At 43.3% G+C, this 14,445-nt stretch overlaps 1 protein-coding gene across 2 annotated transcripts in view; it reads left to right on the plus strand.

Moving 5' to 3' along the window:
• The window catches only part of MYO1E (myosin IE), a 211,818-nt gene that overhangs the window by 138,063 nt on the left and 59,310 nt on the right, over window positions 1-14,445 (plus strand). For both annotated transcript variants that reach the window (XR_010317438.1, XM_023558297.2), the window contains exons 13-17: window positions 151-237; window positions 1,245-1,412; window positions 2,608-2,693; window positions 5,430-5,511; window positions 13,473-13,579. Coding sequence is in view for 1 of the 2 variants with exons in the window: in XM_023558297.2 (XP_023414065.1) it covers window positions 151-237; window positions 1,245-1,412; window positions 2,608-2,693; window positions 5,430-5,511; window positions 13,473-13,579 (530 nt within the window). In the remaining variant the exon portion in view is untranslated. The remainder of the gene's footprint in view (window positions 1-150; window positions 238-1,244; window positions 1,413-2,607; window positions 2,694-5,429; window positions 5,512-13,472; window positions 13,580-14,445) is intronic.

A 14,445-nucleotide genomic window follows, 5' to 3' on the forward strand; every position in this document is an offset into this window, starting at 1 on the left:
CTTAAGAAAAAGACAAAATTTAAGTTCCAACTCGTCGTTCAAGGGCGTTACAGTTTTTCTCTTCCATGGTGATTTATGTGCTCTGACATCTGTCTGTGCAAAACTTCGTCAAATCTGGAATAATGTGAATTCCTGCTTTCTGTCTTTCAGGAAGAATATGTTCAAGAGGGAATAAGATGGACACCCATTGAGTACTTCAATAACAAAATCGTGTGTGACCTCATAGAGAACAAAGTCGTAAGTATCTTGCGACACGTTTCTTCTCTGCTCAAGGGTTTGCATGAAGCGAGCTTTTTTTGCTCTCTATCATTGTTGGAGAACAGGTGAAACGATGACTGATTTACAGAGAATGGTAGCAACTACATTCATTTTGTGTGTTTCTGCACAAGTGGGAAAATAAAACAGTAGGTTTTATCATTTTGGTACATTGTAAACTTGGGGATATGAATAAAATTTCAACTTACAAATGGAAGTTGTTACTGAATTCTAAGAGAAGACCACTGTCACTTACAAAGATGTAAGAGGAGCCATAAAACTGCCCCTGCCTTCTATTACAATCATACAACTTCTCAGACTTTATCCCTAAGAAATTATTTAAAAGGAAATACAAAGCAACATAGACAGAGACTCCACAGTACTGGTTTTTTATAACAGCCCCAAATTGGAAACAGTAAAGATATCCTTCGATAATGCATTAAATAAACCATGGTATATCAGAGGAGGCAAATGTAGCCACTAAAATAGGAAGTATAAAGACTATGCAAACCATGAGAGATGTTTATAAAACAGTGCAATGTGAAGAAAGTAATACACAATAGAAAGTGTACAGTACACACATGTTTTTGTACAAACGATGTCTGTGCAGGGAACAGGCTGAAAGAGACTGTTAAGAAATGAACTAGCGACAAATGGAAAATTTTTTTTTTTTTTTAGGTTTTTTAAGTCAACTTTAAGTCAACTTAGTAGTAGAAATAATAGAGAGCAGATAGTAATCAGTGAACGACTTTGGTAAAGCTGCAGGGAATTAAACAGCCTTCTGGAAAATGGACTTTCCTTCCTCGTTAAGTCTAAGTGGCGACTCCCCATTTGGGACTGTTAATTGCATTCTTGCTCAAGGGGATAGGCTGACTTTCAAGATAGTATCTTCATCTAGGGAGCTCCATCCTTGTTTAACTAAGGGCCCGCTAAGCATTGTGTGTTTTAGATGTCAGTGATGTGGGGCCTTGCCTTCTTGGTCCCCTCAGAACCCTCCTGGGATCATGAGCATCCTGGATGACGTGTGTGCCACGATGCACGCGGTGGGTGAGGGCGCAGATCAGACGCTGCTGCAGAAGCTCCAGATGCAGATTGGGAATCACGAGCACTTCAACAGCTGGAACCAAGGCTTCATTATTCACCACTATGCTGGGAAGGTACGGCCTTTTCGGTGTCTGCCAGCTTGGAACCTTTGGGTCTGTAATGTGATTTCTCAGGTGAAGGTTATCTCAATCCCCCTGTAGTTTCATTTCCTCACTGTAACGTATGCACTTAACAAACAGGACCTATGAAATATTGGGGGGGGGGAGGGGCAGAACAAAAGCCGGCACCTACCACTGTGCGTTTTTTTTTTTTTTTTTTTTAAGTGTATGTTACCTGCTGGAGGAATGTAAAGTCAGAGTAGTTGGGGGCATTATGGCCCCCCTCCTGCTGCAATCACAAAACCAAAAAAACCAAGCAAACCAGTTGCTATGGATTTAGTCCCGACTCACGGCAACCCCACCTGTGTCAGCGTAGGACTGTACCCCAGAGAGTTTTCCATGGCTGGTTTTTCAGAAGTAGATCACCAGGCCTTTCTTTTGAGGCAACTCTGGGTGGATTTGAGCTGCCAACCTTTTGGTTAGTAGCCAAGCCCTTAACGTTGCCACTAAGAAACTCTGCAGCAATCACAAACCTGAATAAATAAGGGCCATGAGCCCACTTTCAGTGTTTGTTCTCATCAAAGGCATGAGTGTTGGCTGCCTACTGGGGGCCTGGCACTATGTGGACAGCAGTGATACAAAGATAAGTAAGTTGAGGTCTTGTTCTTAGGGGCCTCCTGGTCCTGTGGAAATCCACAAGTCTCACCTTTCACCCCACCCAGACTGTTGTTATCCAGGGTCCCGGGTTAGTGTGAGTTTGTGGAGGATTTGTGCAACCTTTTTGGCAGCACTTCTGGGAGAAATTGCAAGGTCTCAGATGGCATGGCCCATTGCAATGGACCAATGAACACGAGGGTTTCATTCTTATTCTGTCTTAACTGAAGTCTAGGAGAAGGATTAAATTTATTACGTAGGCAATCCCGGGTGAATCTGCTGAAGAAGGGGTATGTGGTCTTGAGAACTAGAGTCCTGGCCATAGGTCATCTAGGCCACCGGATGCCATTCATCAGCATCTGCAGGCCAACCCCAGCCACGTCAGCTCACAAGTTAAAACGAGACGGCACAGCCGTAATGTGACAGTTCAGGATGAAATCTTAAATGCTACATCAGGAGATAGGCGCAGTTGGGTGAGAATAGCCTTGTCAGCTCTGGTTTTTGTTCAGTGAAATGTTTTAAGGATAAAATTAGATCTCTTTCCATCCTTGGCCAGGTCTCCTATGACATGGATGGCTTTTGTGAGCGGAACCGTGACGTGCTTTTTATGGATCTGATCGAGCTTATGCAGAGCAGCGAGCTGTAAGTGTGTTTAGCCTCATCCGACGTGGGATGTTGGTTTGATCAAACTTTCAGTATTAAAACAACCTGTGGTATTTGAGTGGTCAGCGTTGCGTTCCTTTGAGTGGTTTTGGCTTGATTATAGTTGGACAAATCGGTTCTTAAAAGTGCTTTCCTTTTTCCAATCTCAGTCTCTCTCTCATGCCCCTGACATTTCCCTGTACTCAAACTCCACATGTCATCTGCAGGCTCTTTATGGTCCCTAACTTCATCGTGGGGTTGGGCGGAGGTGGCCGTTTCTTACCATCCAAGAGTGGGACAGCCTGGGTCTGTGATACTTTGCCTTTAGAACATCACCCCAAAGATGCCCTGTGTTCACTCAGTTTTTAAAAATGGCTAATGGTATAGAAAGAAGCAAGTTAACCTGAATCTCTAAAAAAAAACTTGGGAAATAACTCGAAAACTCAGAGAGAGGCAGCTGGCTGGGGTTTTCCTGCAAGATCCATTTCGCTCCTGAGACCCTGCCTAAGCCAGCAGGGTGGGGCAGTAGGGGCCTTCCCCCTTGCAAGCTGCTCAAGCTAAAAATTTTTAAGTGTTAAAATTATTATTTTTTAATTTTGTTGTTGTTGAGAATATACACAGCAAAACATACACCAAATCAGCAGTTTCTATATGTGCAATTCATTGTCACTAATGATTACATTCTTCTAGTTAAAATTATTTCTTAAGGACTGACACTGCTGTTTCCTTTCCTCCTCTCCTTCCTGCAAAGGTCCCCAAGATCCTGGGTAATGGGTAAAACCAAAAAAACCCATTGCTGTCGAGTCAATTCCGACTCATAGCAACCCTATAGAACAGAGTAGAACTCCCCCACAGGGTTTTCAAGGAGCGCCTGATGGATTCAAACTGCTGACCTTTTGGTTAGCAGCCATAGGTCTTAACCACTGTGCCAAAATGGGTAAGGAGACATAATTTACGTGGTCAGGCCTATGCATGCTGGGCAAGTGCGGTATTGCACAGACAATAGAATTTATAGTTTTTAGAGCTGCCTCCAACTAGGAGCTGCCCTTTCAATCTTCATTACTTGAACTCTCGTAGCCATCAAGGCAAACTTCTCTAGCAATGGCAGCAAGCCTGACAATTTCATGAGAAAAGCCTAGCGACTGGGAATTTCCATTGCGGGCCCTGGTCACAAGTTTTGCTTTGTTCAACCATCTTCCCCCTCCCAGCCCTGCCCTCATCTCCCGAGCATTCTGCCCAGCACTCACACCACTACTCTGGAGAGTCTGAATTTCTTTCAGTCCAAGACACATAAAATCTACTTGTTCTTCCCTAAAAGGGCCAGGCAAGCCACAGCCAGGTACACACATGCTTCCAGGAATTTCTTCCTTTCTTTTTTTTTTTTAAATGAAAATTCCTGGGCAAGTTAAAAAAAGAGCTGTTAACGCTTCCACATAAATGCCTGTGTTATACACATAGCCTGTTGGTTGATAAACATATTTACTGCAAAAATCTATATTTGTGTCTGGTCAAGTAGATTCCCAGGGAGACTTCCTAGAAAGCTTAAGATGTCCTCAAGGTCATTTAGGAAGAAGGCGAGATTGAGTGTCAGATTGCCAATTTACATGGATCACTTTCTTCAGTCGGTCTCTGAATATTAATGAAGCACCTAGGGTATACCAGGCTCTGCTGTAGACACCTGGGGTACAGAAGTGATGAAGACATTGTCCCTGTCCTGCCTGGCTGTTGAGGAGACACGTGGACAAATGCAACTTGGTTAGAACTACTAATGAAAATACATATGCAAACAAAGCATTAGTGATTTATTATGGCTGGCTCTGCTTGAAGTTGCCCATGCTCAAAAGCACAGTTCCTCAAGTCAAAACATCTTATACAGTGGGTTAAAGAAAGTGCCCTGGTGGTGCAGTGGTTAAAGCACTCGGCTGCTAACAAAAATTCTGTGGTTCGAACCCACCGGCTGCTCCGAGGAAGAAAGACATGGCAGCCTGCTTCCGTAAAGATTTACAGTCTTGGAAACCCTATGGGGCGTCTGTTCTGTCCTACAGGGTTGCTATGAATCAGAATCGACTGAACGGCAATGGGTTTGGTTTTCTGATTTATTGGGTTTAAAAAGTGCTTGTCTGTGACTATGCCAGGCTCCAGGATACACTTAATGTAGATTTTCTGTGTGGGGATGGGAGGGTAGAAGGAGTGTGCTGCTGGCACCTTGTACATAGGACCTTGGGATGTTGCTGTATCCTACAATGTGCAGGACAGACCCCCACAACAAAGAACTCTCCAGCACAAAACATCAGTAGTGTCAGGGCTGAGAAAGCTGCCCTCTGGCAAAGCAGAATCTCCATCACACCCAGAAAACTCGTACACTTCCCTGAGTCCCAGTCTGTCTTGCTTAACAAACCCTTACAGGCTTTCCTTTTTGTGTTCCAACATCAAGGTGTGTACCTCAATTCCAGTGAGTGAGGAAATTCAGAAGACAAGAAGTATTAAAATTCTTTCTTCAGTCTTAGACTCCAAGATGCGTGTATCTTAGAGTTCTTTCTCCTGGTTTCTTTTGTCCGTTTTTCATTTCCTTGAGTCAAATCTTGATGGCTTGCCCTGTTAGTCATATGGCCTTTCTGGAGCCAAGGTTATATGCTTCTGGATGGCCCTCCTCTCCCCTCCTTTCTCTACTGCAGCAGGCTCTCAGCCCCCCAGGTATTGACTGATTGCTAATCCATTCTCTTTCTCCTTTTCCAGACCTTTCATAAAGTCTTTATTTCCGGAAAATTTGCAAGCTGACAAGAAAGGGCGCCCAACTACTGCCGGAAGCAAAATAAAGGTTTGTTCTATTTGGGGAAGTTTATAGATCCCTGTAAGAGCTACACTTTCGTAGAAGTCAGGAACGGCATCCCTGGGCCAGGACGAGGTCAGTAAGATGTAAGGGGTTGGTCACAGAGATGCCCAGAAACAATATTGCTGCTTGAGAAAAGGCTACAGGATGCGAGCTGAGTTTGACTTGGCTGTACAGAAACCCCAGAGAATATTAAGCACCTTCACAGCTCAGTAGTCAGCAGCTTATGATCAGCTACTTTCTAAGAGGAAACGGCGTTGAACTGAGTCTGGAAGAATTCATGGTAAACTATCAGAGCAATTTTGTGATTTGGAGCCACATTTTGAATTTTTATGACAGTTTTCCAGGCCAGGACTGAGAACTTGCCAGGTATAGAGCTTTACGTGCCATAAAGCTGGGTTTTATAGGAGAAATTTATGCATCCCACCCCTCTGCATGTCGCAGGCCCCTCCTCACCGTGCGTTTCAGCGCATCTGGCCGCAGAGTCTCAGAGTCGGCGGAGAAGCTTGTTGAGGTTCTCAGTGGTTCTTGGGAGGCCCCGTGGGCAGTGCTCTGTCCTCCGGGGCATTGTGTGGAGAAATCCAGGCCCCCTAGTTGAGAGGTCGCGTCAACTGCACTTAATAATGTAATGCTTGCAGAAATAGTCACTAAACCATTTTCTAAAAATCATACCAGTTAAATAAAAGTTCAAAAACAAAATGTTGCCATTGAGTCGATTCTGACTCCTAGTGACCCTATAGGGCAGAGTAGAACTGCCCCATAGGGTTTCCAAAGTTATTATCTTTACAAAAGCAGACTGCCACATCTTTCTCCCGCAGAGTAGTTGGTGAGTTCGAACCAATGACCTTTTGGTTAGCAGCCGAGGGCTTAACTATTTCACCACCAGGGCTCCTCACCAGTTAAATACCTCCCCAATTTTGTATCCGAAGAGATGGTTGAGTGGTTATTAGTAATGGGCTCGGGTCAAGTTCGCCTGGTTTCAGATGCCAGCACTGGCTTTAACTAGCTGGGTGAGTGCCAGCACAGGACCTAACCTCTCAGTGGCTCTTGCTTTATCTGTAAGATGGAGGTCTTTCTACCTATATCAAGGGGATGCAGTGATGACTAAAGTCAGTAGTCCATCGAAAGCATTTAGCATACACAAAGTGGATGCCGGCTCCTACGGCATTTACCCGGCAAGTCCCCTCCCTGTCTGCCACCTTGTACGTCCCTGCTTCATTCTTTGTGGACATTAGATTTGCATGTTTTTGCTCCCAGCCTACACAGTCCCTTCCCCCTCACGCTGTGTGGCAAATCCTTCCCATCTTCCCCTACAGTGCCCTCCTGGGTAGCCCCCAGCGTCATGGGCACCGTGATTGTGACTGTCTGTCCTGCTCCCTGACTCTTTCCTCTCTGAGTGTTCTGTGTGTGAAATCCTGCCTCCTCAGCCTTTGGTAAGCTTCCTGAGGGCTGGAATCACAGAAGCAATCAGTGAAAGTTCACAGCAATGAGAAGATTCCTGTCAAGAGGAGCCTTGGCTTTTGAGGAGGAAGTCGGTTGCAAGCTGGGGTTTGAGTTGGAGGGTAGAGCCCTCTGGGTTTCAGGAACCTCTTGTACAAAGAGCGGGAGAGATTTAGTAGCCCTGGGCTGGTTACTGAGGTGGGTTCACAGGAGCAGAGAATGAGAGAGAGAGCAGATGGAATTCTCACGAGTCTCAGTTGTTAAAGTCTGTGTGTAGTTTCTGACTGATACCTTCGCTTCAACGTCCTGGATAAGGATTAGCTCTGGGCTGGAAAATACAGTCACGAGATGGTCACGTTCAGATCCAAGGGGCCCAGATCATCAAGGTTGCCGTGACTCACTTTCAAGTGGTCTGGATTTTCAGCCAAGTTTATTCCCTATAAAAAGGAGGGAAGAGGAGGCTGGGGACATTTTTCCCCCACTTGGGAGACTTGATCCCTTTCTTTCCTTTATATCCTTGTCTTGTTGAACGCCCCAAATTGCCACCTTTCTGGGCTGTACCCGAATGTTTAGGATTTCAAGTCTCAAGCCCATTGCAGAGGGAGGTCAATCTGAAGTCAGCCAGCTTATCTGGGGGTGGGGGGAGTGGGAGGGTGGTGGACTCTGCCTGGCCCCCCTCAATTGTACCGTCTTTGGTGGATTACGTGACCTCAGTTGACCCGATGCTCTGCCTCTGTGTGGGAGTGGAATTCTCCGTGATACAATACTTTTAAAGCAGAGAGGCTCTATGGAGGCCTTCTCTACCCTGAAGACCTGTCTACATATTCAAGATGTTCCCTTCTCCTCCTAAGAAGGTGGACAGCTTTAGTCACTGGCAGCATCTGCTATGTACCAGGCAAAGTATGGGACTTCGTCGAATGATGATTGGTGGAGCAGTGGAGAAAGGAGTTCTTAATCCCAGGGAGAGGGGCAGTAAGTAAGAACAGAATCAAAACCGTGCCAGGAGCACTGCCGTGCCCATTTTATGTCAGAGGAAAATGTCGTGTCCTTTCCCCTCTGCAGTGATACTGTGTGTAATACTCTGAGCAGGAGAGAGTTTGTAAAGAGCCTGTCACTGTACTTCCCAGTTTGCTTCCAGGACATTTTACTGCAGCCAACCATGCGGATCGTTCTGTTGTCCATGGGGTCACCATGAGCAGGGGCAGCCACTCAATGGCAGCTAACACTGCTTGGCTAGAAGTCTGAATTCTTGAATGTCGGTTTTCTGTGGTTGATAAATGGTTTTCTTCTTCAGGCAGGCTACTTTTGCTCTGTTTTGGCATCCATCCATCCATCCATCCATCCATCCATCCATCCATCCATCCATCCATCCATCCATCCATCATTCAACAAACATTCTTTGAATGTCTTAATATGCACCAAGAATTGTATTAAATGCTGCATATGTCAGTCTCTGCCCCTGTGAATACTTCTGTAACCTAGCAGGGGGCTCCTGCTGGCCCTAGAAGTTTAGCAAGTATTTGGCTTCTCAGTGAAGACTCATGAAAGTATAAGATTGATGAAAGCTAAAGAGTTGTTATTTTTTTCCCCCTTCTAATTTTTTTCTAATTACTGAGATAAAAAGAAAATGTGCACAATTATAATAGCTAAGTGTTTTTTCTTACTTAAAAGGTATCAAAAGGTATTTCAGGGTTTTCTTAACTCAGTGAGAGAGATGTCTGTCATTGAATATATTTATCCTTATTTGTCCTTTTCAGACCTCAAAAATTACCAGAATGAATTTTTTTTAACTTAATTCAATGATTAATAGGGAAAAATGCCCTTTAAAGGAAAGCAAGGCATAAATAGCCATTAAATCAGTGTTGAAGACAGGTCCTTCAGTTATCAACTGACCACATACAAGTGTGTTTTGCTGGAATATTAATAGATGGAATGTCAAATATGTAAAATTTTGTGACTTTCTTTTAAAATGATGTTTTTCCTTTTAACAGATTATTCCTCAAGACCTAAAGAGATACTTATTCTATTTAAAAAGAAAAAAAAACCAAACCTATTGCTAGAGAGTCAATTCCTTCTCATACCGACCATATAGGACAGAATAGAGCTGCCCCGTAGGGATCCCAAGGAGCGACTGGTGGATTCCAACTGCCAACCTTTTGGTTAGCAGCCATAGCTCTTAACCTCTGTACCACCAGGGCTCCGCTTATTCTCTTTTATAAAACAATCGTTTACCTAGAGTCTAGCAAACTAGAAAGCTCAAAATCACAATACTTGCTACCTAGAACACAAGAATATTTAGAGTTCAACTTAATGTTATGATCTTTAGAAGATGTTACAAAAGAAGCCTGCTGTTAGTAATGAATGCGAGAACATGGGGTTATAAGAGGAAGTCAAAGGTAAAGAGCAAATGTTGGAGGTGGAGGTGGGAAAGGTGAGGAAGGATGCAAACAGAGAGTAGAGAAATGAGGGAGGGAGTGGAGAGCTCAGCGTGGAAGTAGCAAAAGAGATTCAGATACAGAATAATCCTTCATTTTTGGAATATCTGCAAAAGTTCCAGTAAAATGCAAAGCAAAAAAAGGTAGAGTACTTGGGCCATTGCTATCAAAGGGGACTCAATATGGTGAGATAACAGGATGAGAATAGAAAAAGGTTCAAGCTGAAAGGTCACAGCACTGCCTTGCCTTCCATTTATAGGGCTGAGATTTAGACACTACAATTATTGTAGCTGTTGTTGTTGGCTGTCATGAGATTGGCCCCTGACTCCTGTCGACCCCATGCACAGTGGGATTGGACATTTGCGATCCGTGGGGTTTTAATCGGCTGGTTTTTGGAAGTAGATCATCAGGGCTTTCTTCCTAGTTTGTCTTAGCCTGGAAGCCCCACTGAAACCTGTTCAACGCCACAGCAACACGCAAGTCTCCGCTGACAGGCGGGTGGAGGCTACGTGTGAGAAACATTGGCCGGGACCAAAATTACCTAAATTATTCCTCATAATGTTTCTTATTCTGGTGACGAAGTATTTGATAATTTAGAATGTGGTTACAAGCTCAAGTACTGAAGTGGTAAACATAAAAGCTCCAGTCAGTAGTCTGATTGTAAGTGGGATGGAAGAGTAGACTGAGAGTGGTGAGAAAGTGGAACTGGCACTTGGTTTGCGGGATACAGATGCGGTGGAGCATGGTTTGAAGGCTGAAGGGCTGAAGGACGCTGATAGAGACACTGAGGGTGCTGAGGAGAGATTCAGGTCAAGGGGTGTCGGGGCTTCAGCTTTGGGGCTATGGCTAAATTCACAGAAAGGCAGCCGTCTTGTATCGTCTAGCAAGTTGTAGATTTGCAAATTTTGCATTTTGCTCTTAATAAAATTGGGCAAATTCCCTGTAAGTAGCAAATAGTATGGATTTATACGTTCCCACTGAGACACTTCTTGGGAATACAGAATCATGGCCCAATCTCTTGCACGTTCCACATCCAGAATATTTTATGAATGTCATTAGGATCATCTTAATGCTATTCCTGAAGTGTTGGCATTTAAAAGAATCCTGAGTCTTGGTGGCGTAGTGCTTAAGAGCTCGGCTGCTAACCAAAAGGTCAGCAGTTCAAATCCGCCAGCCGCTCCTTGGAAACCCTATGGGGCAGTTCTGTTCTGTCCTATAGGGTCGTTATGAGTCAGAATCGACTTGACGGCAACAAGTTTGGTTTCAAGTTTGAGTCCTCTGGAAGCAAAATTTGTATTCCAGGTGCTTGTGTATTTTATTAGATCATAATGTTTTTAAATTTTAAAGCAAAACTATAGAATATAATTAATGGGATATTTCGTTGCTGGAAACTCCTATTATCTTGATTATAAATGGGAGTATACTGTATGTAATAATACTTGACTTTGAGGCTTCACTGAATTCTATATTGCTGTGGCTGGAAGGAACCAATATTGAAATTAGGGCCAAAGATCAATGCTGCAAGGAAACAGAATCTAACTCGGAGCCGGCCAAGATGGGCTAAACTGCAGCGCTATCTCAGTGACTCTGGACCTCTAACTGGGTGGGATGTGCTAGAGGAGATGTGGGTGTTTGGACTGCTTGGTTTTTTTTTTTTTTTTTTAATTGGTTGACTTTTAACATCTATTCCAACCTTTAAGTTAAGATATGAGAGGTCTCCTAGAACAACTCCCTTATTTTACAGTTGGGGAAACCAAGGCCCAGAGAAATGCAGTGATTTGTCACCTAGCTTACAACAGGCAGAGCCAAAACCACAATCCAGGCCTGCTAATAATCTGTGTTGGGGATAGAATGAGGTACTATCCCCCCAAATCTTTTCTTACTGTCCTCTCTGCCTTCGCATTTTGATCGCTGCTCCTTTTTGCTAGTGCCATTTGTAGTTTCCTGTGTAGACTCGTGGACTCAGCTTGACCAGAATCAGGGGCTTTACAGCCACCTCAGCAGAAATCTGAAGTTGCTTCATATCTTTGGAAATTTGGGATAATTTTGATGGTTAAGATGTATTCCTGTTTGCTGAGATTTAATTAGCCCTCCACCTGAAGACTTCTGTCTAATCATAGCTCACCCAGGTAGTTCCTTTTATACCACACTAAGCTGTCTCGTATCTTGGTTAGGAATGCAATACGAGATTGTGGTTAAGAAACTGACTTCGGTAGCTCACAGACTTGGGTTCAAGCCCCAGTTCTGCCGATTGTTAATTATGGCACCTCGAGCAATACTTTAATTCTTTAAGCCTCAGCTTTCTCGTCTCAGAAGCAGGAATCATAATAGTAGCGACCCCTTAGAGTTGTTGTGAGGTGATAATGCACATGTCCAGCCTGTGATGCGTACCCTGTAAAGGTTGTTCACCTCTTTTGAGCTAGAGAGAACTGTGTCAAGTGACACGTAAGCTAAAGCCACACTTGCTTCTGTATGTTTTCTTAGGCTAAGGTGAAAAGAAGATATGTTTGTGTACCTTTTTCACTATTTTCTTTGAAAATGCCTGCAAAGTTATTCTTGCTGTTTTGGAAATTAAAAAAAAAAAAGCCCTGTTATTAGCAATCTGTGGTCCCTCCCCAGCTTCAGTTTATGCATCGCAAAGTAGATTTCTTCTGAGCTGCAGTAATCTACCTTAGCAAAGGTAGGAGTCAAGTTACTTTTTCATCATAGACCTTTGCTTTGATAATATAACCTCTGCAGCTTTGTTGTCAGTTTCAAGCATTCCAGAGAACACTGTATTCCAAACATCTAAACAGAGTGCTTACTTCTCCAGTGAACCTCTTTGTTCTCTTTGTTTACTGTTGTAAACATGTGTGTACCAGCACATTTGCCATTTCAACACTCTTCACACGGACAGTTCAGCGACATTAATGTACATTCATCCTACTGTTCAACCATTAACCATATCCATTCCCAAATTATTGCATCAACACCAGTGAACATCCTGCTTTGAATGTACACAGGAGTTTTTCTCAAGGGTTTCACATTTCCCACACCCATGAAAACAGAAAAGCCCTACTTGAGAGAGGGCTGTCTTCTGCAAGGAGATCCCTTCTGCTCACTTTATAATGGTTTTCTGGCTTTGGAGATCCCTTTCCACTCTTTTCTTTTAGAAATTTTCTCCCTTTATGCTGATTTGCATGGAAGGAGAGTTTGCATATGTGCCCATTCTTGACCCACAGGGGAGCTCCGCTATGTGGTGTGGTGGTCATGCTGACGTGAGCACTGCTCCTGTCTTCAGACCAACTTTGAGATTCTCATGATTTAAAAGACACAATAAGCAGTTCTAACTTTATCTGTGTGGCCTTTTCTGCTTGGGGCCAGTTCCACTTTGGGCAACCAGTGAACAGGCGGTGATATAGATGATTTTATATGAAATGTTTTAGCTTTGAGAAGGAGTAAGTTTTTTACCCGACTGCAAGTACTCAAGCAAAAAGTCTGCATGCTTGTAAAAGGATATATTGAGGAAGAAGTTGGATGAAATGGCGTACAAGAGATTGATAAAATCTGAGTTTTTATGGATCTCGCATCCTTTGACAGTGAATTTCCATCATTTTTAATATGGTGGTTCTTCATTGATCGGTTTGCCAGGAAAGAAAGAGCAGGGAAATTTCATGATTTATCCTTGCAAATAGTTTGCCAAAGAGAAGTTTAATGAGAACAACGTAATTGCCAAGGCCCTAAATCAATATAAAATGAATTTAATTTGTTTATAACTGACATGCTTCCTTGTACCGTATGGAAAAAATTGTATGAGAAGATTTTTTTTTTGTTATTATTGTTTTATTTTAACTGTACCAAAGATGCCCAATTTCTTTCAAAGATCAAATTTCAAACACCTTAGCAGTGTTAAAAGTCAGTAAAGCTTTTAGAAAGTTCAGTAGACCTTACTTAAGTTCAAAGAACAAATTTCATGAAGATTAATTTCTATCTATATAGTTCCACACCAAAGTCTCACACTAAGGTATTCTTTGAACATTGGTCTACTTTGGGGGAAGTTCTTTGTTACTAACTGTTATTACTCTTCCTTTCTAGAAACAAGCCAATGACCTTGTAAGCACCCTGATGAAGTGCACACCCCACTACATCCGCTGCATAAAACCCAATGAAACCAAGAAGCCCAGAGATTGGGAAGAAAGCAGGTATGGAGAAGACAGTGGATGGGCAGGTGGGCTTCACACATTTTCCCTGTGCTCAAGTACACTGTCATGCCCCAAAGGCAGGAACAATTTAAATTGCCCCCAAATGTGTTTGCCCTGCCATTTTAAGTGTTTCAGGACCAAGCCTACGTGTCTAATTTCTCCCCTTTATCTTTTATTAAAATGTTAGCAATGCCATTCTGTTCAGAACGAGCAATTTATAATGCTCATCTTGGCTAGTCTGGGGCAGATTTTAAAAAATAAAATACCACAGAGTCATAATGGTTATAAAATTAGTTTGAGGCTCTATAGTCTTAGTACATAGAAGCATGCTCCTGAAGCATGCCCACAGGATGTGGCTGAGAACCCTTAGCTTGGGTTGAAAGTGAAGGTACCAAGAGCTGGTTAAAAGCAACCTATGATTTACTGTTGCTCATGAAGCTACTGGGGACTTGCTGTAGGTTCTATAGTGGCCATTAAAGAGCGTACAGAAGAGCAGAATGACTGTATATGGGAGGGAAGAGGCCAAAGGAAAGATGTGGGACACAAGGGTTCAGTGAGCCTTTCCCTCCTTGACTTCTGGGCAAGCCTGGGACACTGTTGTACATCTTTGGGAATGTGGAAGGTGCAAGAGATTGGGCCATGGTTCTGTATCTCTAACAAGTGTCTCAGGGGGAATGTATAAAATAAATCCATGTTATTAGGGGCTTGGCCTGTGCAGGATGAAATAGGGGTATTGAGTAAGACAAATATTAAGATGATGACTAGAGAATGTAGATTTTGCTCCTGGCTGGGGGATCCAGACAAACACTCCTGATCTCACCATCCATAGGAACATGGGAGGAGGGCTGGTGAGAGAACTTGGGGCT

The sequence above is a fragment of the Loxodonta africana genome, chromosome 13 (assembly GCF_030014295.1).
Source record: "Loxodonta africana isolate mLoxAfr1 chromosome 13, mLoxAfr1.hap2, whole genome shotgun sequence".
NCBI classification, from domain to species: Eukaryota; Metazoa; Chordata; class Mammalia; order Proboscidea; family Elephantidae; genus Loxodonta; species Loxodonta africana.